Source organism: Stenella coeruleoalba, assembly GCF_951394435.1.
Source record: "Stenella coeruleoalba genome assembly, chromosome: 5".
NCBI classification, from domain to species: domain Eukaryota; kingdom Metazoa; phylum Chordata; class Mammalia; order Artiodactyla; family Delphinidae; genus Stenella; species Stenella coeruleoalba.
The window spans coordinates 24011399-24038117 of NC_137150.1; the positions used below are offsets into that span (position 1 = coordinate 24011399).

Here is a 26719-nt window from a genome sequence, read left to right on the forward strand (position 1 = left end):
CTAATAAATAGAAGCACAGGAGAAGGATCTGGGAATATGAGTTGATCAGTGCAAATATTTTCTGGGAGTTGGCTTATCACCAGGTGAAACTCCATCAGGCTGTCTCAGGAAGCTGTTTATAACAGGAGTGAGTTTTGTTTAACACAGGAATGAAAGGCACCCAGATTAGGAAAGCTTTTCATAGGACATTGTCTATGAAAAGTCCTTTGACCCAGCCAGAGGAAGCTAGTGTGTCATTCAGCCCCTCATCTCTCTGTCCTCAGCCCACAGCATCTGTGAAGCACTGCAGGCCCCAATGAAAGCAAGTGCCTGTTTTCGGATTCTTTTTATCTCTATGTAGCGTGCAGTGAGCTGTGAATTGGTGATCACCATGAAAGCAGCTCCATCGATTTCATGATTTTTCCTTGATTGTTGCTGACCCACAATTCTATACGACTTCATTAGATACTTTCTGTTCATGAACATTTTTGCTTCAGGTATAGCAGCGGGATTTCTGTGGTATGTCTACCTTGGTGTCCCCTTCTCCAGCAAGGCTGCTGGAAGTTAAACTCTGCTGGATTTGTAAAATCCGTGGATCTTTTGGTCTTAACTGTTATTAACAATTTACATGCATCTTCTTTTTTGATACTATCCCAATAACCTTCTGCTTTACAGACCTCATTAAGAAAAAGATGAATTCAGTACATGATCTAACTCTAAATGTATTACTCATTCCACCTCAGAAGACTCTTATAATGTTCTGACACCTTAATTGGAATTCCTGAATGCCTCTATAGTCTTAGAAGAAGAGCTCAGTTTTTATTGATTTCTTTTGAGCAAATGGTGAACGATAATCATTCCAACAGTAATATTGATATAAATAACAGTAACAACAATAATAACAGCTCACATTTATGGAGTGCTTTCTGTGTTCCAAGTAGAAGCACTGTACACGTATTAACCCAGTTAATCCCCACTCTGTGAAGGAGGCACAACTGTTATTATCATCATTTTTTAGATGAAGACACTGTGACACAAGTAAGTAATTACTATAAAGAGACAGTAGTCACCACACGGCAGCACAGCGTGAACACCTGCATGAGGTGATGTGAGGCCTGAGTCGGTGCTGCCATGAACATCAAGAGACGTGAAGTGTACATAGTTTCATAACAGACTCATTCGATGTGGAGAAGAGCCCTCCATGAAGAAATCCTGGCCTCCAAGCAGCCGTAGGTGGTCAGCAAAACTCCTCATATCGAAATGAATAGATTCATTAATGCAGTTTTTTTCTTACAAATTAGTACCAGAAGTCCTAAAATCTTAACCTTCTGTGAGTAGTCTTTGCCTCTATCCTATGAACGTGAAACGTTTGTTGAGTTATTTATCTGTGTGTACACTCAGGCGACGGATCCTAGTGTTTTCCCTTCCCAGTCTACGTTGCACACGGGCTTTCACTAGTGAGACCTGAGTTGAATGGCTGCCGCTCCAGTTACTAGTGAGTTACTTGGGGCAAATGATGTACCATCCCTGAGTCTGTTTATCTCTAAAATGCAAATACTTTCTTCTTCATTACATGTTTGGAAGGATCAAATGAGGTGAGATATATAAAGTTACTTCATTTCTCTAAGCCGTAGTTTCCTCATCTATAAAATGGAAATCATAATAGCACCTACTTCAGGGGGTCACTGTGAGGGTTCAGTGAGATAATGTTTATAAAAATGCTTAACATAGAGCTTGACACATAGTGAATGCTCCGTAGTAACAAATACAGCGAATAATCTGTATTTTGAGTTCTCAGTAAATGTTGGAGCACCTGACCCCCTTCTCCATTTCAACCTTGGGGATTAATATTTGGTCTTTCTTACACCTGTTAATGATTGTATTTTAATTTTAACTAGATTTCCGTCTTTAGTGGCAATTAACCTACTTTTCTACATCTTTTTATATCTATTATGACTAAAAGTTTCACATATTACAGTACTCTTTGGAGCTAAGATTTCATTAGTGAGGATTAAAGGAACTGAAAAGTTGGAGAAAGGGTTGAAGTTCCCATTAGATCATGAGAATTAGTGTCTCTCTCTCTCTTTTAAATAGGTTCACAGTGGTGGGATTCAAATTCCTGTTTCTGCTTCAGAAAAGAAAGAGAGCAAACAAAATAAGAAGAGTATTTGCGAGTTATTTTATCTTTAGGACTATCTCTGATTCACTTTCCTCTCAATATTAGGTGCAAGAGAAAATTTCTCAAAGCCCGCAGACTAATACAATTCTGACAAGACTTTTCAGGCTGAATCGCAAAGTAATTTAAGATGTCCTTTCAAAGAAAATGTACATATAATTCATAACAAACCTCCTTTAACTCTTCTTCCCTTTTAACCAATTTTAAGCTCAGAGCTCTCTTTGTCACTTTAAAGTTGGAACTTAATGGACCAGAGCCACTTAGGAATCTGTCAAAGACTTTATTCCGTGCTGAAATTTGTAACTGTTCTTGATGTCATTATCAACATGGCTCCCACCTAAATCATCAGCGCCTTCATTGCATCCCCACTGAAGTACTGCCCCTTGCTCGCTGAATACTCAGCCATTTCCAATGGCAGGATTTGGGTAGCCCAGAAAGCCAAGTACCCTCCACCCCTCTCTTGATAGTCCTGGAGGAAGCTGGAAATAGGTAGGGAGTCAATGACCCTGGGGGCGGGAGGTTCCTCGAGGCCACATTACCCAACTGTCTAGTCCATGAATTTTCTCCATAACACCCTGACAGGTAACTCTTTCATTCTATGTTTAAGTATCTCCAGCGACAGAGAACTTGACTTTTATAGATCTCATTTCGTTTTCCATCAGATCTAAGAATTAGGAAATTCTGAAATAGAATATAAAGCTGAAATCTTTCTCCCTCTGATGTTTCACTCGTGGACTTTACTTTGCTTTCTGGAAACACAAAGAACGAGGCCAGTCCTTCCTCTGCATGACCGCCTTTCAAATGCTCACTGTAGCTGTTTCTGCTAAACTCATCTATCCTTTAAACTCCCCTCCTTCCTTACTTCTTCTTCCCCACCACCCTACTCTTTCTCCTGTGGTCTGCTATGGTTTGTCAGGCTTCGTTCAGATGGTGCCACCCAGACCAAAGAAGAAAGCCCCATCTGATCCAGCCATGGGGGAGGACAACGGGACCATGCTGACTCCTGTCCAGTTTCCTCTACTGTTATTAACATAGCCTTCACCTGGAATGTTCTATACCATGCTCCCCTACCCCAAACCCTCCAGTGGATGCCCTTGCACCCCTAGAGGAAAATCCTAAGTCCTAAGAAAGTCCCGAAAACTTCCACAAGACCTGGCCCCAGCCCAGTCTCCAGCCCTGTCTCCTACCACTTTCCCCTTGCCCATTCCCCTCCAGCCACACTGCCTCTGCTTCAAGGACTAGAAAACTCTCCCCACTCTTTTCATGCAGGACTCCACTTAATAATGTTTCTCAGAGAAGCCTTTCCTGACCATCCTAAGTAAAAGAGCACCCTCATCACTCTCTATTCCATCCCTTCACGCTGCTTTCTTTTTCTTTTCTGTCTCCTCTGCCCTTAAATCGTATGTTTACTTGCTTAGCTATTTATTATGTTGATTTCTCCACTGGAACGTAAGGAACATGAGGTCAGAAGGTTTGTTGTGTTCCCTGCTGGATCTTTAGTGTCTAGAAAAATGTCTGCACATAGTAGGTGCTCAAGAAACATTTGTTGTTAGAATGAATCCATTAATTCAGCCTGAGATCATATTATTCTGGGGGCAGCCATGATATACTAACTCATACTTCCCACAAAATTCTCCGTGTCTTGTGGTGCCACACGTCAAAATGGCAAAGTGATATTTGTCAAGGATTTGGAAAAATCACTGTTTGGTGTGAATTTGGACCCTAAGGGAGCGGTCATTAACTAAACAGTCCTTCAGAAGCTGCAAGAGTTCATTAATGTGCCTCCTGAAACACAGCCCTTGACCCTGCAGGGCTGTTGCCCTTGGGAAGGTGAGACCCTGTGGTTCTAACTCAAGCTCAGTGAACTTCTGGCCAGAACCACTTATTATTAAAAGGCAACTTTTCTAACTTCCCAGGGTGCCTGGAATGCCCCCAATTCCTGAAGTCATTATGTTTTACAGCAGGTTCTCTTGACAGAACTTCATCAGCCTTTGGCAGGACATAAGCCAGAATAATGGGCAAGCAGATGCCAGAATGAATTCCAATGTGTTCACACAATTCTTGCCCCCATAAAATCAATTCCTTATTCATAATTAAGCAACTTCTTGAGAAAGTGCAGGTTGGTAGAGTTATTAAAAGGTAAATAATAGATAAGAATCCACTTGTTTCTTTTTCGGGGGGGGAGATAAACAATTTTAAACACAAAATAGCACTGTAATTAGTTTTTCTTCTACTTTCTTCCCTGTGAAACTCAGGGCCAATCAAACAGAGCAGCTTTTACAAGTTTCTATCACCCCTCTATGTTGCATTTCTCCTTAAAATGTATCCTTCAGAGCGGAATGACAAGGCAACTCTAGATAGATGGGGAGGAAAGAAACTAGAAGCATCCGGACATAAAGGTCACAAGATGCATCATCCTGTGGGTTTTTGCCTGTTTTCCAAACTGGGTTTAGGAAGCAGACCTGAAACAAAAGTTGCTAAATGCCTCCCTACTAAAAGGAGCATCAGTGGTCCCCAGCACTTAGAACCACACACCTCCCAACAGGCTTAATTGGCAACAGAATCAGCCTCATTTCCTCCAATTCCTGCCGCATCTCCTTGGTCTCAAAACAGTGTATGAAAGGAGTGGGAAAGAAAGGGGGTCCTCCTTGGAGAGACTGCAGTGTTTGAGGTGTGAAGCTTTTACCCCTCCCCGTGAGGGAGCTTCCTCTCCCCTAAGTCAAGTGGAAGGAACGCCACTGGAATCACCCCAATAGATGGAGGCTGCCTGCAAGAGGAAGGCTGCCAGCTTGTCCCCAGGGGAGGAACTGCAGAGGGGCTGAGCCCCTCTCAAAATAGAGCAGGGAAGGAGGTTCTTGGATGTGTCTTCTTGGAGTGAGAGAGCAGAAGAACACAGGGACTGGCCTACAGATTTCTGGAAGGAGTCAGCTGGAGTCCTCTGTGTCAGCAGGACCTGAAGACTCCCTAGTTTGCTGTGTTTGGGGAGTGGGCAAGGTGAGCCCTCCTAGAAGAGTGCTCCATGGTCCATGGAGGGTGCTCAGGGGTGCCCCAACTAAAGGGGACTGGAGATCAAGGGAGGTGTGAGAGCCACCGAATTCCCCAAGTGGACCCTGATCCAAGCCATAGAAAAGGGCTGGGAATATATACAGCTGGCAGGGCAGAAGGAAAACTGAATGGTCCCTGTGAGGAGATTCTTCATAAATTGGAGGTGCCACCATGTCAGCAGGGGCTTCCAAGAAACGGACCAAGCAGGGACAAGAGTGAGGCCAGGGACCCTGTCCATTGTGGCCAAACAATTGGCCACAAAAGGTGGAGAGCTTGGCTCCCCATCACTCCTCCATGCCTCTAACACCAGGGGGCGCTGGTGCTCAGGAGGGAGGTGGAGGGGAGCATTCCTGAGCACTTTCTTTGCTTTGTTTTTTTTGGCTGCGTCGGGTTTTTGTTGCTGTGCGTGGGCTTTCTCTAGTTGCAGTGAGCGGGGCTACTCTTCCTTGTGGTGCGCGGGCTTCTCATTACGGTGGCTTCTCTTGCTGCGGAGCACGGGCTCTAGACTCACGGGCTTCAGTAGTTGTGGCACGCGGGCTCTAGAGCACAGGCTCAGTAGTTGTGGTGCACGGGCTTAGTTGCTCCGCGGCATGTGGGATCTTCCTGGACCAGGGCTTGAACCCACGTCCCCTGCATTGGCAGGCAGATTCTTAACCACTGTGCCACCAAGTGTGCCACTCCTCCCTTTCAAGTCATCCTGTCTGCTGCTCTAGAATATTCTGCAGGGAGAAGAAGAAGCTTGCTTTGAAGATTTAGGTTTTAAGCTGGACAGCACTAAGTTGTGATAACCGAAAGGAACTGAATAATGGAATTTGACCAAGACATCATTGATGAAACTATACACCCAGCACAAAGAAGGATTCAATATAGTACAGTTGGAAGAATCAAGAGCTCTGTAATAAACTGGTGCTAGTAGTTTAAATTTTTTTGTTAGGGATTAAAGATTTGGCAGAGAAAATGGAAGGTCCTTTTTGTATATCTTTGGCTATAGTAATCATCTTCCCATCTTTTTCTTGATTACATTCATAGAAATTCAAAAAGGGATGTGATGTATATGCTTAAAACTTTCCTTTTAAAATTTTAAAGTGGCATTGATTCATGTTAACAAGAGAAGTGAGACTGGACTGGGAGATAAGAGAAGCAGGTTGTCCCAATCAGGAACCCAGAATATTGAGTAGATCGTGGGAGTTGGGAGGACCTGTCAGAGGCGAACATCATTATGAAGGAAGGCTGCCCAGGAGCTTGAGGTTGTTGAGTAGTTTCTGTGAGGGAAAATAATGGGGAAAATATTTTAGCAGTAGCAGTAAAGAGTAACAGGAGTGGGTGGTGATGGAAGCTGGGTGGTCTTGAGAAAGATTGTAAGAATCAGGAGAGCGATGACTCCGTAGGGTCCAGAATGGGAAGATGGCCAGAGTTTTGGAAGGGATGGCATTGGCGGCAGTGATGGTGGTTCCATTTATAGAATACTTTCTATACATGATCTCATCTTCACTCTCAGCATGATTGCAATAACTTCTTCCCTACTTCCTCTTCTTTCGTTTCCTCCTCGCCCCCCTTCTCCTTCTTCCTCATGGCTGGCATTTATTGAGCATATGTGCCACATGCCATTCTACACAAAACAATTTGTATGATCAAATGATCCCTGATACCAAGAGATTCTAGACCAAGGACCAGTCAGAGTGTGAGAGAGACAGGTGATGACATCTCAGTTCTGTTTTGGTTGAGGTACTCATTAGACATCTAGTTGGGGATACTTCTTTTAGAACTAAACCAATCTCTCAGTTTGAGAAAGAGACGGAAAGACAGACAAACAACACAATGACGAAGAAGAAGGAGAAGAAGAGGAAGGGGGAGGGGGAGGAAGATGGGTTATTTGAAGAAGGATGATTAACTTAAGAAATGCTTATGTAGTTCTTACTATGTGCCAGGTACCATTTTGAATGCTTTATAAACATTAACTGATTGACTTCTCATAGCAACCTTCTGTGATATGTACTATTATTATCATCCTCATTTTAGTATCATTTTTTAAATTATCATCATCATAGGAAACTGAGGTGCATATAGTCTAAGTAACTTGGTCAAGTTCACACAGCCGGTAAGTGGCAGAGCTGAGATTTCAACCCAGATCTCAGATTCAGATACTATGCCCTTAACGCTACCTAAGTTGCCAGGGGGGTTCCTGTAGGAACATTGTAAAGATGAAAAGATGGGTTGTTGAGAAACACTGGAGTTTCGATGGTGTCTGTGAGTCTTAAACGATACAGCGAAGGGCTTCCCTGGTGGCGCAGTGGTTGAGAGTCCGCCTGCCGATGCAGGGAACGCGGGTTCGTGCCCCGGTCCGGGAAGATCCCACATGCTGCGGAGCAGCTGGGCCCGTGAGCCATGGCCGCTGAGCCTGCGCGTCCGGAGCCTGTGCTCCGCAACGGGAGAGGCCACAACAGTGAGAGGCCCGCGTAACGCAAAAAAAAAAAAAAAAAGATACAGCGAGCAGTGTGATCCTTATTCATGTGGCTATCATCAGAGGAATTTAGGATATTTCATCCATTTCAAAAATTTTGAATAAAAGATACGCATATTTATTTCTGAGACTGTATGCAATACACTACCATCAAAATAGTTTTTGGTGAATAATCTGTTCCTGAACAGAATGATTCAGAATCAATAACCTGGACTTATATCCAATTTATAAGATGAATATTTAAACACCACTGTGTATTTCCGGTCATGTCATTTTCAAGGATATTGGTTCTATCCAACTCAAACATTGTTTTCCAGAAATCTGCAGATCACAGATCTATCTTCACCAGCATGTGCTATAAACAGTGTCTCTTCAGAGTGGTGTCCCTCTGAAGGGACAAGGGCAAGCACCACACAGATTAGCAGAAAGTCCAGTTCCTCTTCCCTGCCTCTCCCCGCTCTGATATTTGCATCCGCTAATGGTTCAAGCATCTCCCTTGGTGCACGGGAGGAGGTATTTCCTTTTTAAGTCCAAAGTGCTGAAACCGTTAGAACATGATCTTCCGTCCTTTCTCAGGTTGAAGTTAGAGAACTCTACAGATGCTACCCAAACCCTTGGTCATTTCCGAAAACACCCTCTGCAACTGCTGCTCCATAATCCAGAGGCTTAGTGTTGAAGCTGAAAACCAGAGCCCAGAGAGATGCCTCCATTCCAGGGCTTAGAGCCTGGAGGGACAACTTCCTAAAATCCTGGCAGTCAGGAGAGATACAATGTCTCTGGGACATAAGGCCCCTGCTTTCTTTGCCTCACTCCTCACCAGCAGCCAGAGGGCTTCGCCTGCAGAATGTCCTCTGCTAAACTTGGGGAGATGTAACTCAAGTTCAGTCTCCTGGCCTGTTCTTGTCCTGGAGCACATCCCTGTCCAGGCTGCTGAGGACGCTCCTTTCCTCCTTAATCCACGGACCCAAGAGCCCCGCGCAAAACGTGACAACCTACTGGCGTCACTTCTATGGCCGTTTCCTCCCTGGAGACCCTGATGTTCCCATGCAAAAGTGACTTTTTCCTCTGCAGCAACCTAGAAGCACAGTGTGCTGGGAGGGGACCCACACCCCATCGGCCCGTAGTTGGAACCAAGGCCTTGTTCAGCCACAGCGCTCTGCCCTCTTTCATTGTGAGCCTGTGGAAGTTCTTAGCAGAATGATGATGATCATGGCAGTGATGGTGATGATGGCCAGCATTCATTGAGAGCCTATTTTTTGTGCACATAATCAGCACTCAATGAATGGCCCTACAACCTGTAAGATAAATATATAGGCGTTGTGGGTTTTTTTTAATCTTAATCGGGTTTTTTTGGCCACATCCTGAGGCATGCTGGATCTTAGTTCCCCAACCAGGGATCGAAACCGTGCCCCCTGCAATGGAAACATGGAGTCTTAACCACTGGACTGCCAGGGAAGTCCCTCTTATTTTTTTTTATAGGTTTTTAAATGTACCTCATATTCTCACACATTTCTGTGGGATACGTAATGTTATGGCCATTTTATAGACTTTGAAACAGAGCCTGAGTGATGGAGTAACTTAACCAAGGCCATACAGCCAATAAGGATGAGATCTTTGACGCTCAAGCTAAGAGTCTCCAGTGTTAACTTCAAGCTTGCATTGATAACCCTAAAAGTACCCACGACATGACTACATATAGTCAATGCCTAATAAAAACTCTTGTAGATGATGATCATTTGAAAGATGACTAGCTTTTGCAAGCCTCTTCTCCTCCTGCATTTCTTCCTTATTTCCTTCCTGCTTTCCAGTCAGCCTGCCCTCGTTCCCTCAACCTGTATATAGCCTGCCACGGGCCGGGCATCAGGCTGTGTCCTGGGCATAGAAGCAGGACAAAGACCCAGGCCAGGCCTAGCAAAGCTGAAGTCCAGGAGCAGAAGGCAGGCACGAAAGCAGGTTTCCAGGAGGAGCCCTGCGTCTCACCTGCTAGTGGGATGGGAGAGGAGGGCTCTGTCGCCCCATGCAAGGTGCTCCACACTCTCCTGGCACATGGGAGAGTGCTTCTCGTGTTCCATCCACATATGGAATCCAAGGTTCTGGTGCCTGAACTCCTATTGCCCTTAGAATCAGAACCACACTCATTCAACGGTCCTGATGTAGGTTCATGTTTGCCTCCCAACAAGATCACTTTTTCAAGGGAGAAACAAGAAATCTACATTTTGAACTTAGTAGCTATATGATCTTCATTTCTCTGACTCTTCGTTTCTGTATTTTATTTTTAAAAAGGAGGGGGGAGAAAAGAAAGAAAAAGACGGATGACCATATACCTGCCCTAATTACCTGGCAGAGATGTTATAGGATCAAATACAGTTATAATGCAGGCATAAGAGGACTAAATATTACATAAATGTGAGGGCTTTTGTATATTCTTAAGGTGGAATTTAAAGCTCTGAGTGATGCCAGCTACCTGCCTTTGCCCCTCCGCCAGTGCCCACATATGTGCTGTCAGGCTCCAGCCATCACTATATAGTTCCACGTTGAAGTGCCCTCAACTCTCCTGCCTCCTTGCCTTTGCTTCCACCCTTTCCACTACCTGGAATGCCTGCTGCCCATCACTGACTGTTGACTTGATCAAATGCCATCCCCTCTATTCTAAACTAGTGCCCCTTTCCTCATTTGCCCCATTAAATGTTGCACATCTCTCACAATCACTCTCAGCACTGTGACTGACATGAGCTAGCTGTCTTCTCTATCTTAGGCTTCTCCGCCTATGCCTTGCATATGGTCAGTAAAATGTTTGTTGACTCAAGTTCTGCTTCTCCTTTCCATGCCCTTCCCTGCCCGCCCGCCACTCCCTGCATCGAATCCATCACCTGGTACATAGCAGGTACCCCATGCATCTCGACTAACATCCTGAAGTGCTTTAGGGCTGGCAAATCAATGAACGAGTCTCCATAGGTCAAGGAGAATTAAGTAAGCTCTTCCCTTCAGTTCAATCAGATCTCACAGGGAAGGTATGAAATTTGGCTGCACCCTTTTGTGTGGGGATCAGACAGAGCCCAGGAAGAAAACAGCATCTCCCAATGCAGACTATGAACCAGTGGAGATACCCAGATGATTTTAGGTGACACAAAGGGGAACTTTGTTTTTCAAATTTAATAATTACATAATCTCATGTGTATTAAAAAGCAATATATGAAGCAACTCAAAACTATGATTTCGTAAATATTATTTAATAAAAGCTTTTGCATTTGAATAAAAATGAGTTGATTTAAGAACAAACATTACATAAGTCATGATACGGAATATGGCCAAAAGAAGTGATGGCGGTGCTTCAAGCTAGGGAAGCATTGGGACAGAGAAAACACTTCCAGCGAGTGCAAAGGTGAAGATGGGGTTGAAGAGATTCCTGTTCTAAGGATCAGATCTGCTGGGAGCAGCCTTAGGAATTAACAGAATTATTTACAAAACTGTGTTACTGTGCAAAAACCTTTGTTTGGAAGACAGATAGCAACTGGAATGTTTCCTCATCACTACTGTTTTTTTTTACACACGCAGCCATGGGCACCAAGTTTCCGAATGGCCATGGGGTTTTATACCCTTTCCCAGGACTGTCAGCTACAAAGGACCCAAATATGGGTTTGCTTTTCCTTTTTTTTCTGCAAAGCACAACACTTTACAAAAAGAAGAACACTTCAAAGGCAATCCCTTTCTCATATACATAACAGGGCTCCATTTGAGATCCACATTCATCTTCCTTATCCAATTACATGATCAAAGCAGAAGTGTTTGAAACAACCTAATCAAAAACTGGGCAGAAGACCTAAGTAGACATTTCTCCAAAGAAGACATACAGATGGCCAACAGGCACATGAAAAGCTGCTCGGCATTCCTAATTACTAGAGAAATGCAAATCAAAACTACAATGAGGTATCACCTCACACCAGTTTGAATGGGCATCATCAGAAAATCTACAAACAACAAATGCTGGAAAGGGTGTGGAGAAAAGGGAACCCTCTTGCACTGTTGGTGGGAATGTAAATTGATACAGCCACAATGAGAACAGTATGGAGGTTCCTTAAAAAACTAAACATAGAATCACCATATGACCCAGCAATCCCACTACTGGGCATATACCCAGAGAAAACCATAATTCAAGAAGACACATGCACCCCAATGTTCATTGCAGCACTACTTACAATAGCCGGGTCATGGAAGAAACCTAAATGCCCATCGACAGACAAATGGATAAAGAAGATGTGGTCCACATATACAGTGGAATATTACTCAGCCATAAAAAGGAACGAAATTGGGTCATTTGTAGAGATGTGGATGGATCTAGAGACTGTCATACAGAGTGAAATAAGTCAGAAAGAGAAAAACAAATATCGTATATTAACGCATATATGTGGAACCTAGAAAAATGGTACAGATGAACCGGTTTGCAGGGCAGAAATAGAGACACAGATGTAGAGAACAAACGTATGGACACCAAGGGGTGAAAGTGGTGGTGTGATGAATTGGGAGATTGGGATTGACATATATACACTAATATGTATAAAATGGGTAACTAATAAGAACCTGCTGTATAAAAAAATAAATAAAATTCAAAAAAAAAAAAGCAGAAGTGTTTGGCCTACTTTGGGGGTTTAAAGATATCCAGGGAAAAACTAGAAACATTTAAAACTACCTTTTTTATGCCACACATTTTCCTGGAGGAGAATTGGAACCCACTCCCCCTGTTCTCTCTTAACTAGTCTTTAGACACAAAACGTCAGGTCAGAGAGTTAACGTACTCTCATCATCCAAGTCACAAGAGATTCAGTTACATCTCTGTAAAATCCTATCTAATCTCAAGTCAGTGTGTCTGGTGTACTGTTTGCTCTCTAAGAGCTACAAGGTCCCTCCCAGCAGCCGCTGAGAAAGTATTGATTTTGTCTGATTAGCTTTAAAGACCTTGTATTAAAATAAAAACTGCAAAAAAAAATCTGAAAAGTTACTTCATTAGTCTCCCGAAAGCTACTGGTTCTAGCACATCTGTTCATTTTGATGCTACAATACGGAGCTCATGTTTCCTAAAATAGGACACACCTTGTCCCTTACATTAACACTGTGGGATTTGAGGCCCTGGTTACAAAAAGAAAATAGCAAATATGACATCCTCAAAACTATTTAAGTGAACAGACTGCCTATTGGTGGATTGATTTTTCTCTGTGGATGTAAATCTGTTGGCAGCCATCAGAATTGGGGTGTAAAAGATGACCTTAGGCAGCTGCTGCCATTTGTTTCAGGGGGAAAATGAGGGGTTTGTCTCTCCCCAGGGGTTAATACTGTGATGCTCTGAACGTCCTCTGGGCTCTGCTTCTGAAGGGTTACACTGGAGAGGAGCAATGTTTTGTGGTTTATGACAAGATCACAGCAGAATATTTTGTGCATGCTGTGATTTGTATCATCCATTTGTGCACAGGCCATAAAAGTGCACTTTTTATCAGGAACATTTGTGAATATTTAACAGCACTGAAGACATATGGCCACTAAATAATTCACAGTTATCTATCTCCTCAGCAGATTCCTTATACGCCTACCATGTTTTAATGCCTAGTTTGCTCAGAAACAATATTCCTTACGACCCTTCCTATATAAAAATGTTTACTGATGGGCAGCAATATATAGATACCATGGGATTGGGTTGTAAGGAAGCGGAAAGCTTTCTGCCTTCTCCACCTCTCTCTGTCCACATCTGTTTCCCCTGAAAGCTTCCAACCAGCACCTAGCCTCATAGGAAAACGTGCCCTTCCCAAAAGTGGGTGCTAAATTCTGACTTCTGGTGTTTGGGCCATGAGATGGGAGTCGCTGACTAACCGTCACCCTCTTCTCGTTTCAGTTCTATATCCATTTACAGTCCCAAGGAGAATCCGAATGCATTTGATGCTGCCGCATTCTTCCAGTCCGTGGGGAATTTCCTGGGGATCTTCGCCGGCTCATTTGCAATGGGGTCTGCGTATGCTGTTGTCACGGCACTGATATCCTTTGTCCTGTGTGGAAAGTTGGGGACTGTTCAGAGCAGTCAACTTCCCCGGAATGTTTCTGAGGACTGACAAATTCCAGGCTAGGAAATGGTTAGATAGTCTCGTTCGAGCGCAGTACGGCACCACTGGAGCCATCTTGGTTCCGAGCCACCCCTCGAAGCACAGGTCGGTACCAGTGGAAGAGGGGCCCAGGCTCTTTTCCTGTCCAAGGCCAGTTCTAGCACTGCTCATACTGTCTGACCCTAGGATAGCAACAGTCTTAAAAAAATTCCCACCTAGGAATATAGGTGACCAGAGGGTATCAGGCTTGGATATATTAAGGTCAAGAGGAAGAACTGAAGATCTAAGGTCAAGAATAAAGCATGATTGACTGGGAATGATAAACTAAGTGTTCTCTGCCTCCTTTTCAAACTTGTAGCAAGCACTAGTTCACAGGGTTGGCCAAGCCAAAGATGACTGTGAGTTTAAACGAGCATGCATAGCTCTTTTATGGAAGGGGAACAGCAAGCCAAGCAGAAATGTTTGCCATATCCAGGCAAGTGTGTCATCTTACTCCCTCTTTTTCAGCAGAGAGGTGGGAGGATGGGTAAAGTTCCTAGAGGATTTGAGCCAGGGAAAGAAGCTGGTCTGGTGAGCTCTTCACTCACAGCAGTTGGATGGGGGCAAAAATAAGTCAGATTTGAAGAGGAAAGCCAGAGAAGGCTAATGTCAAGTGTTAACTGAGGCTACAGAGAAGAGGCAGAACAAAGGACCAGAGACCTTGGGGGGGGGAAGAGAAGTAAGAAAGGAGAAAGATGCAAGAAGGGTCAGGGATCAAGGCAAGGAAAGCAAAATGTTGGGGTCTCTTTTCATGAGGACTAGCCTAACAGTTCACTGAACAACTGCTAAAAGGCTAGGTTCTACTAAAGTTTTCTAAGATAAGTCAGAACATGAATAAAACAGGGACTCTGCCTTCAACTAATGACGAACTTAGAAAGACAAGCTCTACAGTAAGAGTTGGATGGAACGTGAGTGCTAAAGCTGCAGAGCCACCTTAGTAAGATTATAAAAATTCAAATGCTGATGAGGCCACTGTGTCCGGGATAGTCCAGTAGACTCTTGGCCAATCTTATGATTCTGGAAAATCATCTGAAAAGCAGTATTTACATGCAGAGTAGGACCTGGGCTTGACCTGAAAAATGGGTAGGATACAGGCAAAAGCCACATGATAAGAGATTCAGGAGAAGACCAGCATTCATGAAGGTGTGGCGGAGGGGGCACTGCCGTGGCACATGGCAGTTGTGCCTGAAAGGACCTGAGGGCTCAGGCTGGTGAGCGGTGGAAGATGAGGGGACACAGGCGGGATGGAGTCAGCTTGTGGAGTATCTTGGAGTGTTATTCAAAGGAGCCTGGGCATCTTTCTATAGTCCACAGAGAGGGACACAATGAAAGTCCTGTTTTTAAAACATAAATAAGGAACTGGTATGTAGGGTGAATGAGAGAAGGAAGATTAAGATCAAGGAAAACTGTGATGACAACCTGTGGGGGGTGGAAATCGGGAAGGAGGCCAATGTTTAGAAGAAGCTCTAGGACTTAGTGATTGGTTGGTGCTAAGAGATAAGGAAGAGGAGAGAATCAAAAGACCACCCCAAAGTCATGTCCTGGAAACCCTGGAGAATGTCAACTCCATTGACAAAAGTAAGTCGGAAAAGGTAGGGCTGACTTCCAACTAAAAATAATGATTAACAATCTACCCAGTACTATAGACATGTCAGGCCCCCTACTACTTGTTTTACATGCAATAACTCATTTAACCTTCACAATGGTCATATCTTTTTTTACTGGACACTGGAGCTTAGAAAGGATAAGCTATTGCCCAAGGTCATACAGCTTGGAAGTAGAGCCAAGATCAAACCCAAGGAGTGAAACTGAGAGACAGACCATGCTCTTGATCACTACTCCCTGTTGCCTCTTAATTATTAAGTGGAATGACGATGGAGGTCACATGTTGTTTGGAGTAGAGTAATAGTAATGATCACAACATTTAGTGAATGTCTAGCATGGGCCTTTATATATATCTTCTTATTCGAATTAACCCTGTAAGACACTGGGTTACACAGGAGGAAATCGAGGCTCAAGAAGGTTAAGTAGCTCACTCTGAGTCACATATCAGTAATAATGGACATGATATTAATTATGTCATCTTACATATGTTCAGAACTGTACCACGTGCCAGCCATTGTCCTTAGTATTTTGCATAGATTATCTCAGATAGTTTTTATAAGAACCCTGGCAGGGAGATACTGTTATTCCCCCAATTTTCAGCTGAAGAAACTGACATATAAGGTTAGGCAACTTGTCTAAGTCCACACAGCTAGGACATTTCAGGGCAGGGGTTTAAAACCAGGCCTTTGGTCCCAGGGACAGCACGAGGTGGAAGGGCTGAGATTGGAACTTTTTTCTGCCCAGTGTGCAAGGAATGTATGGACACATAAGTAAACAAATTGATAAGGAAGGTAAAAATTCCTGGAGGTTGGAAGTCTGCTCTGATATTGGACCAGATCTGGGGAAAGGGGTGGAGAAAAGGAAGAGACAGGGCCTCAGTAATAGTGGCAACACCTGATGGCCTTGGGTCACAAACTCAGGCTGTGAAGGAGACAGGGGCACAGTCCATTCCTCCACCATAACCACCTGGATACCTTGTCCACAACGAGGCAGAGGCTCCTCAGATTGTGGGCCCCTGGGCTCCGGACAAGCTTAGGGCTTGACTCAGAACTGAACAACTTTCTGGAGGCCATGGAAAGAGAAGAACACTTTACGCCCAGTTGGTATTCTGCTACTCAAATCGGCCTGAGCCTTCTCTTTACAACAAACTAGAAGAGGGAATTCAGAGGAACAAACCCCATTAGAAACAAAGCCTTCCCTCCAAGTAAGAGGAGGGGACATTGGAAAAGGGTCAAAGGGCAGCCCATGTTTTCCTCCAGATAAAGAATTGCTTCCAGATCCTTACTGAATCTCTTTCCAGAAAAGATGTTTTACAAAACAAATTTATTTAAATCACACTAATTTATTCACACAAATTTATTCAATCACTAATTGAAAAACTTACACATCCTTTGTTATATACCAGGCACTCTTCTGAGTGCTTAACATATTGTAAGTGGTTTATATACCTAGGAGGTAGGTTGCACTATTATGCCCATTTTCAGACATGGAAACCAAAGCGCAGAGTGACCCGTCTAAGCTGATACCATGAATATGGGCCCAGGTAGAGTTGCGTTCCAGACATGAACGCAACTCCCAACCGTGACATGATCCTTAGTATTTTGTGCTTTCTAAGACTTTATAAAACATTTTTAATATCTTCATTGCATGTTACTCTGCACATTGTATGAGTAGGTACTATTCTCATTGCCAGTTCACCTAGGATACAAATAAGGCTCACAGAGGTTAACATACTGCTCAGAAATCACACAGCCAGTGACTAGCAGGGCCAAGACTCAAACCCAGATCTACTAACGCAGAGGTCATACTTTTTCTTCCTTGCCCTGCTGCCAAACATCTCTTAATATGGAATCTTCCTTACACTTTGTTGTAGAAACATAAAAATGCAACAACATTAACATCTCTTTATCTGTCAGGGCATTTTCCGCCTAGTGGTGGACACAATTACAAGGTAGCCCTTTCCCATCCATCACTAACTCCTAATCATCTCCCCATAGCCCATTCTCTGCCTGACTCAGATCACTGTGCCTTTGTTCTATTTGCAATTTATAGACTACTGACCAAGTGTCATCCTGGCCCAAATGAACCACTGCCCGCCAAAGGGCATCTTGCTTGACCTAGAAGCAACACCCATTTTCCTCCATCCTACTTTTACAAAGAGAGTCTGGGCAGCTTCCCTCTCACTGAACATACATGCTCCTCCTGATTCAATTTCTATCCCCAAGAGAGAAGGCTCTTCAAGGTGATCTGTCCACAGACCAGCACTCCCTGGGGAGCAGTGGCCTCCTTCAGTGTTGACACACTGGCAGCATCTCACCCAGCCTCACTCCCCTTGGCTTTGTTTTCCCAGATCTGCCAGTATTCTGAGGGGCACACCCCAAGGGCTGAGTCCAAATTTTAAAAGTTTTGTGTCTACACTGAGCTGATTTTATCCTCTTAGTAAGACATCTTTTTTATCTGAACACCAGTTTGCATTTTTATAGGAGTGTTCAGCCCGCAATGAAGCATGATTCCTGCTGGCCTTCAAAGTCAAGTCTCAGTCAGTTACAGCCAGCTCTGCAAATTAGTTCTCTCATCTAAAACACAACCAGATTTTTTCACAGCCAAAAAGGAGATTTATTCATAAAAGCAGTTGTTATTTCCCTTAACGCGTCTTTGTCACTTGACCAAATTTACCAAACTGTGTGAGTTCCCTATGCTGGAAACGGGCCTGTTTTTCCTCCTGTCTTGGAGCGCCTTCCTGTCTGCCGAGGCCGCTGGCCTAACAGGTCAGTGTTTCGTCCAGCGCAGCAAACTGGGTGTGTGAACACATGTGTTCCCCCCACCTCTCCCCATGCCCCCCTCCCTGACCCAGCCGGAGGTGAAACGGAGGCCCTTTTCTATGGGTTTGTGTCAGAATCAGCCTCTCCTGGGCACCCTGGGGAGAAGAAAAACTATCGTCCATTTATCCAACAGCTCAACTGGAAGTCTCCAAACTGCCGTTTCCTCTCCTCTCCTTGCTGGTCAGGAAGGGGATGTTGAAATCTATGATTGACTGGTCTACTGAGGTGATGGATGACTTTACAAATAAGAGTCTCTGCTCAGAGTGTGAAGGGATGCACAGCCGCTTTGTGGGAAAGGGTGGTGACTTTCCATTGGCTGTTAACAGCAACGCCCACGAAGGCAGCCTCTCCTGGTGTGCTTATCTCCACACACGGACCGTGTTTATAAATCTTTGCATACACTTCATGGCAGGCCAGAAAACAAGGCGCTAACTTGGTGGCTTCACGGTTTAATTAATGTCTCTTACTGTAGAAAGTCTGTATGTAGAGTCCTCTGAGATGGAGCAGTTGATAGAGAGGCAGTCCCTAAGGGCCCAGGTGCCACGCATCCTGTATCTGGATTGCCTTTCTGCAACAGCGAGGGCTTGTGCTTGGCTAGCTGCAACGATTGGGTACTTTTCCATGTAGAAGAATCAGTGTGGCTCTGAGCAAAATTTCAAAGCTGTTTCTCTCCTTTGGCTTAGTTCCTTGCTTCTCCTGGGTTTCAGTCCTGGATCCCTTGCTGCTCACTACATCTTAATTGATTTTCAAGTGAGATTCCCCCACCCCCCTCCGAAGTACTAACTGGGAATAAGGTATGCATCCCTGGGTACTTGCATTTTAAAAGGTGGTACTTTAAGTGTAAATAATAATAAAAGTTGATATATAGTGAAAGCAGACCATGAGCCAGGTGCTGGCTAACTGCATTTCATGGATTTTCTCATTCATTTACAGAAGGACCCAAAGTTAGGGACTATGTCCAGTTTACTCAGCCAACAGTAAGTGGTGGAGCTGGGATTTCAAATAAGGAGATCTGATTCTAGAGCCTGAGCTCATGGGTACCAAGCATTGCTACCTTGAATGAAATTCTATCTATAGAATATGAGGCAGGCCCGCAGGAGTAGGAAGATATTTGGGGCCCCAGAAGCCTGCCTCGTCCATTTGCTTCTAGGCTGGTTTGGCCTCTCCTGTGAAAGCCATGGCAAATCTTTTTTGTAATGATAATCTGTGGCTCTGGGCAGCTGACCCACCTTACTTCATAGCCATGGGAACCAAGCTATTTCCACAGGCTTTGAGGGTGTCTGTTGCTGATACAGACAGCCACCTGCCAGTTATTATCACACTATAATCAAGACTGCATTACCAGAGTCCACCCTACCAGGCCCAGTATCATTCCAAACCATTCTAACACAACATCCATTATATTAGAGCCTTACCGTGTTATTAGAAAGGTTGCTAAAGAGCTTATGCATTACAAAGAAAAAGGATACTGGTGTCTCTTAAATGAAATAATGGAGGAAACAATTTACATACGTCATTCGGAAAATTGTGGTTCCCTTTCCTCCACATTCCATGCCCTTTTCAGCACTTACCATATTGTAAAATGATGTGAGTAATGTTAACAATAAGAATACATTTTTGACCTTCTGGAAAGGTAAAGAAGTACCTTAACTCACCTGATATGTTTTAGTCTACTGTTGATCATTGTAATAAACACACAGACACACACTTATGAGCACATATCCCAATGCTTAAGATTGTTTCTGTTTGTGAAGATTGTCTATTTCCTGATCCAATTCAGCAATATCTTGTTTTCTTAAATGTTTTTAGGGTTATGGTCCACGTATAAACTCTTAGTTTATCTGTGCCTTGCGCTTTTGCTATGCTTTTGACCTGATATCCTTATTGGATACCATGCAGATCACTTCTAAGGAGCCAGCATCATGGGGTGGGTGGACGCATGTGTGGGCCTGGTAGCAGAAAGACCCAAATGTCCACGTCTGCACCCAGGGGAGCGCTCATCCAGAACAGTACTCCAGATTAAGCAACGTGCCCGAAAGGCATTTGATACAAATCAAACTTCAGGTGTGAACGTTTTGTACCGCCGAAGACCAAGCCTGCTAAGTCCAAATTACTTATGTGTTTGTTTGTTTATTATTTAATCCTTGCCTATTTCTAAATTGGCTTTGAGACAACTCATAACCTGAGCCATGCATATCATGGGACCATTTAGTTGAGGCTAGACACTCAAGTGCTTTGGGATAGAGTTTTTCTGCAAAATGAGGCAGCTGTTCATTGCTGTGGTTTGGCAACAAATATAGCTCTGAGCTTTCTGGCAGCCAAAGCCAAAAGGGAAACATGATGAGTTATATAGGAATAATACGGTACTATAAAAGGAAGTCACAATTATTTATAAAAATGGGCAACCTTTTTTTCTAAAACTTTAGGGGAATTTATCACACACATCTTTATGTAAGGGCCTTTGAGCATCTTAACAGACAATGTATTGTTTTAGGGAAGATGGAGATCCATTCTTCATGTAATCATTTCTCATATCAACCTTCAATAAAATCTGATGATGTGGAATTAAATTATATTCTCTGAGGATATTTCATGCAGTAAGAAAATCTTTTTATCTCTAATCCACAAATAAACTAATATAATGCAAAGCTAAAATCTAGAAAAATTTTCAGAAAGTGCTTAACGAATGAACATATGACAATGAATGTAGTGAACTACATGAAATGAGCTATTAAATAGTTTATGAGTAACTGTAGTGGTAACCAGCCATCCTGGGGCCGTGTATGGGTTCACTGAGAACAAATCATGTAGGACCTAGAAATGGTGTTTACACACAATGGGTTCTCAGCAGAATTCCCCCAGCCCTGACATTGCTAGGTGAGGGCTCAAGGGTGCCCATCAAGGGAGCAGGCCTCTAGGCCTACCACCCCTACTTCACCCCTCTTATTGGTTCCATAGATTGGGTTTTCACCTAAGATTTCATTTAAAAAAAAGGATTTCTGTTGCTTTAAACAAAATATATCTGTTTTAAGAATATATTTTTTATTTTTTCTTACTACCAAGGTAAGGCATATACATTGTAGAAAATTTGGAAAATGTAGATTTACAGAAGGAAATAAAATTAGAGTTACCTGTATTCTCACTGCCTGTTAATAACTATTGTTAGTATTTGTCTGAATTGATCTAATTATATGCAAATACATATACGTAATTAAATATATACATGCATACATATAGGTAATTACATCTTTATTTTTAAGTAACTTGCTTTTTTTCACTTAACAATTTATAGTGAATGTTTTTCATGGCATTAAATATTCTCCTATATTATTATTTTTAATTGCTGCCTAGTACTATATCATATTAACTTGCCATAATTTATTATACTAACCTTTTGATTGTTTATAGCTTTCAACATTGTTAATATGATTGCAGTGGTAATCCTTATAGCTTAATGTATGAACTTCTATTTATATAACTGACTAAAAATAAAATTCCTGGGTTAATAAGAATGCTAACATTTTAATGTCTTGGAAAAATTTATCCAAGTTATCCTCCAGAAAATTTGCATTCCTTTATACTTCCACCAGCGATGTAAGAGAGAGCTCATTCACTCACATCTTCATCACCCGAACTCATATTCACCCCTGCTAATTTGATAATCAAGTTCCATCTTATTCTGATTTAAATTCATTATATTTTTACTGAGGAAATCATTTTAATTATATGGCATTGGCAATTTGTATTTCTCCCTTGGTGAACTACCTGTTTATGACCTTTGTCCTTTTTTCCTATTGAAGTGCTTATTTTTGTCACGTTAAATTTTAGAAGCTCTTTATCTATTAAAAAATATTAACCTTTTGACTGTCATGTAGGCTATAAATATTTTCCAATTCACGGTTTACCTTTTAAATGTTATGCTTTATTTGTTTATGTAAGGAAAATGTTGGTATAGACATTTTCAAGTTTCATGTGGTTAATTTTATCTCTTCCTTTGAAAGCCCAAGATTTTATTGATTTCTACTTATAAAGCCCACTGTTATTAATAATAATGTATACGTTTTTTTAATATTCGTCTGGTTTTATTTTTGCATTGGAATCCATCTGGAATTTGTCTTGCTATGAGGTGCGAGATATAGTAGGGATTTGATTTTCTTCCTAGATTGTTATTCACTCATCCTAACACCCTTCAAACTTAACCTATGAATTTACAATATAATGTCCATGTATGTAGGTACATATATGTGTATATATGTTCTGGGCTTTCTGTTGTTCCACTGAGCTCTTGGTCTTTACTGTTTTCATCATTTCAACTCCATGGTTCCTTTTAATAGCAATTTCAAGAGATTCTTTGCTATACTCACATATTTATATTCCAGAATGACTTAAAATAACTTTCTTATGTTTCAAGCAGAAAATAACTTTAGGATTATGATTGGGGTTGTATTAAATTTTTAGATTAATTTGACGAGGAATGGTGTTTTTACAGTGTTGAGTCTTCCCACAGAGGAATATGTTATGTCTCTCCATTTATTCAACTCATCTTTTATGGCCCTTAGTAAATTTTTATAGGTGTCTTCACATTAGACCTACAAATTTCTTGTTAAGTACTTTTTAAGCTATTTTATATTTTGGCATACTATGATGAATGGAAACTTCTTCCATTATAGTTTCTGGAAGGCTATTGTTTGTTTATGTGCATCTAGACCTCACCATGCTATTTGATTTACTCTCTGCAGTTCTGAAATATAGAACCATAGCTGATGTGTAGAATTTGGATTGATGGGCCAAAATTATATTAGACTATCAGGTTTGTGAGGACTATATCAACACCAGCAGTGTGGCTGAAGCATGCTAGGCATTCAATATCTTTTGAGCAATGGAATGAATGATTTTAGCTTAACAAAATGAAAATTTTCTAAAATCTGAATAACAGACTGTTTTATGAGTTAGTGAGTGCCTTATGCCTGATAATGTTCTTGTAGATTCTACTTTTTTTTTTTTTTTTTTTTTTGCGGTACGCGGGCCTCTCACTGCTGTGGCCTCTCCCGTTGCGGAGCACAGGCTCCGGACGCGCAGGCTCAGCGGCTATGGCTCACGGGCCCAGCCACTCCGCGGCATATGGGATCTTCCCGGACCGGGGCACGAACCCGCGTCCCCTGCATCGGCAGGCGGACTCTCAACCACTGCGCCACCAGGGAAGCCCTTGTAGATTCTTTATGTCCACCGGTCAGGATATTTCAGAGCAGATTCATACATCAACTAAAGGATATATCATAAATTACATTAATCTGCAATTTCACTTCCCTAACTCTTAGGTTAAAATGGAGACGTGGAGACCTTGGGAAACAAGAACCTAATCTAAAAGAATATGGTGGGCATATGTCGGCTTTGGCTGCCCAGCACCCGTTCTCCCTTTCACTGAGAATAGTATCCTGATGTTGTTTGGGGAACTACCCCTCCTCCATCAGATACCATCTTCTTAACCAAGGTACCCCACCCTCCCCTGCCAAAGAGAATAGGGGCATCCGAAGCTAGGTCAAACAGACACTCCTTCCCTGTGATACGAACTTTTAGGAGGGAGTTAGAAGTATATACAACTGTTGGCACCCAGACTTTCCAACAGCAAAACCCTATTGGGACCCTCTCCTTGTTCCTGCCACAGATCCCTGGAGCTGCCTTTATGCCTCTTCCCTCCAATAAATTCCTTTCTGATTACAGTTGCCAGAATCAGTGTTTATTGCTTGCAAACAAAGAAATCTAAATAGTACCAGGGAAGGAATAATCTATGAGGTATTTCAACAAAAGAAGCTGCATAACTTGGTGACAATTCAGAAGGGAAGAGAGGCTCACAGACAGCACAGCCTCTAGGCTAGGAAGCTTGGGACCATCTCATGCCAGGTGCATACTGATAGACAAACAAAAAGAACCAAGCTTACAGAGACCATTTGCACAGTCTTCATAATTCTTTGTCGATTCGCCTCCTTATAAGATTCATCATGAACACTTCAGTGTGGTAGGCGGGGCTTGCTCATGACCACATTTGCTGCTTTCACTTTTAGTTGTTACTAATTTGATGATGATCATTTGATTTATTTTGATCATCTTTTACTTCAAGGGCCACATTTGCAGCCGCCTCATCTCAGTCTCTTAGAAATTGCACCTGCAAATGTTCAATAGTCACACAGAAGCACTTAGTCTTATGGAAACAAGTGGCTTTTAGACATGCAAATGAAGGTTGGCATTTCTATTACCCAAAGGTCTGATGCTCTGCTACTGGAAATGTACAAGTGCTGTCTGAGAAAACTTTTATTTACGAAGACTGGGCAGAATATCAAATGCAAGTGAGAAGTCTTTCTAGAAGATAAGGGTGTGTAGACAGAAATGGACTTTAGGGAGTCCTCACAAGCTGGGAGAGCATAGAAGGAAGAGAATGTATATGGAAGTTTCTGCCCTAATTACAAAATCAGCCACTAAGGGGTATGTCTCGGATTTCTAGTTCTTCTGCTAACTTGCTGAGGGATAGGAATGTCACCCTGTTAATTGGTATCTCAGTTTTCTTTACTGCTGAGGTAAAAAGATTTTATTATTTTGTAGTGGAAGGACATGGCACACATACAAAATGTGGCTTTTGAATAAATACATGACCTGAGGTATTCTCTCTGTCAGGTACCTGGTACACATGCATACCTGATTTCTGATCACGTAGAATTTTTCTTGGCCTGTTTTCTAAAAGTCATTAGGTTACTGAGCCATTATTTTAAATTGAATATTGAAAATAATTCAGCAGTATTATTTATAGCATAATCTCTGGTGGCATTGAATCCTGTCATAGAAGCTGCTTTTCAGTTTATAAAGATAACCAAAAAGCACAGCTGGACAGGTGGTTTGAAAATTCATTTTTATAATTTGTTTCCCAGCTGAGACTTTGGGGGTCAGGTTTTTTTTTTTTTTTTTTTTTTTTTGCGGTACGCGGGCCTCTCACTGTTGTGGCCTCTCCCGTTGCGGAGCACAGGCTCCGGACGCGCAGGCTCAGCGGCCATGGCTCACGGGCCCAGCCGCTCCGCGGCATGTGGGATCTTCCCGGACCGGGGCACGAACCTGTGTTCCCTGCATCGGCAGGTGGACTCTCAACCACTGCGCCACCAGGGAAGCCCTGGACGTCAGGTTTTTGCCAGAAGCAAACTTTCAGGGACTGTCATTAAACACCCAAAGAGTAAGATTTCTAATGGCAACATTGACCCTGCATCTAATGAATTCTCTGCTTCCAGGCACTGTTGTAATAAAGGTAGCTTCCATTTTTAGGTTCCTGGGGCATATTTTATGTCAGCTGGAAGTGAAGGAGGAGGAGGGAGGCCGTTGGCATCTCTCACTTTCTCATACAAAAAGTTAAACTGTATAGCCCACTATTTACTCAGCTTAGAATAGTTTCCATCTAAGAAAACAAACGTGTAAAAATCTGAAAGAAAAAAAGTCCTGATTACTGTACTAAGCAATGCTATTGGGCTTTGTAGTCTGACTCTAGAGAGTAAGAGACTCTGAAAAAAATTTTGAATGTAGAAGGGTAAAAACAAATGCCGCTCTGGCTCATTCACTAAGGAATTGACCAAGAGGTCTGAACGAGAGAAGAGCTCAGCACACACGAACATGAAGCACAACATAAACAGTCAATTCACCTCAAAGACGTCACCCAGCCTTATTCCCCCATTGGTCTCAAATGACAAGGGCCTAATTACATTGTCATGATAAGGAAAAGCTGACATCTGAAAGCTCAGGTCCTGCTTATCTGTCCGGTCAGCTCTTGAAAGGCTTTTGTAGAATAGGTAGTTGGGAAAAGGGGAAACTGGGAATGTCTTTCTTTTTGGCAACAGACGAGGAAAGATTTCCAAATGAAATGACTATTACTGGACACGTTGAGACTTTACTTGATCTGAGTAAGTAAGCTGGCTCATTACTTCTCATCTCCATCATCTCTCGACTTGGCGAATACTTGTCTGAAACTCTTAAGAAGGCTTCTAGTTCAGAGATAAATGTGTTCCATTTGGCTTGCCACTGATGCATTGCATGACTGGATGGGAAATATATTTCTAGATCTCAGTAAATAAAACAAATCACCAGGAGGGACTTAGTTTGAATTGTTTCTCAAATCAAATCTGGCCGGTTTTAGCTTCTAAATACATGTCATTAGCTGACATCTCAGCTTCAAACTGTTCTTGCTTTCATATTGACAGGACCATATGAATCCAACTTAATTAGCCAACAATTCACCAACAAATGAGGTGCACTGAGTGTTTTCCAAGCCAAAAATAGAGCCAGAGGCTCAAAATATTAGGCATTCAAGCTGTAGCAATAGACACCCAAAATTCTCAAGGGGATTTATTAACTAGCTTGCTGAACCAAGGGCAAACACGCAAAGATGCCATCTCAGTAAACACAGGTGTAAAATACATCTCCTAGCATGATAACTCATTAGCTCACACCTGCACTTTCTTGAACCAAATAGCTC

General features: G+C 42.6%; 1 protein-coding gene across 1 annotated transcript in view; it reads left to right on the forward strand.

Moving 5' to 3' along the window:
- The window catches only part of SLC9A9 (solute carrier family 9 member A9), a 540287-nt gene that overhangs the window by 240768 nt on the left and 272800 nt on the right, over positions 1–26719 (forward strand). Inside the window, exons 7-8 of the mRNA XM_079923147.1 lie at positions 13543–13675; positions 18024–18159. Of these exons, the coding sequence (XP_079779273.1) occupies positions 13543–13675; positions 18024–18159 (269 nt within the window). The remainder of the gene's footprint in view (positions 1–13542; positions 13676–18023; positions 18160–26719) is intronic.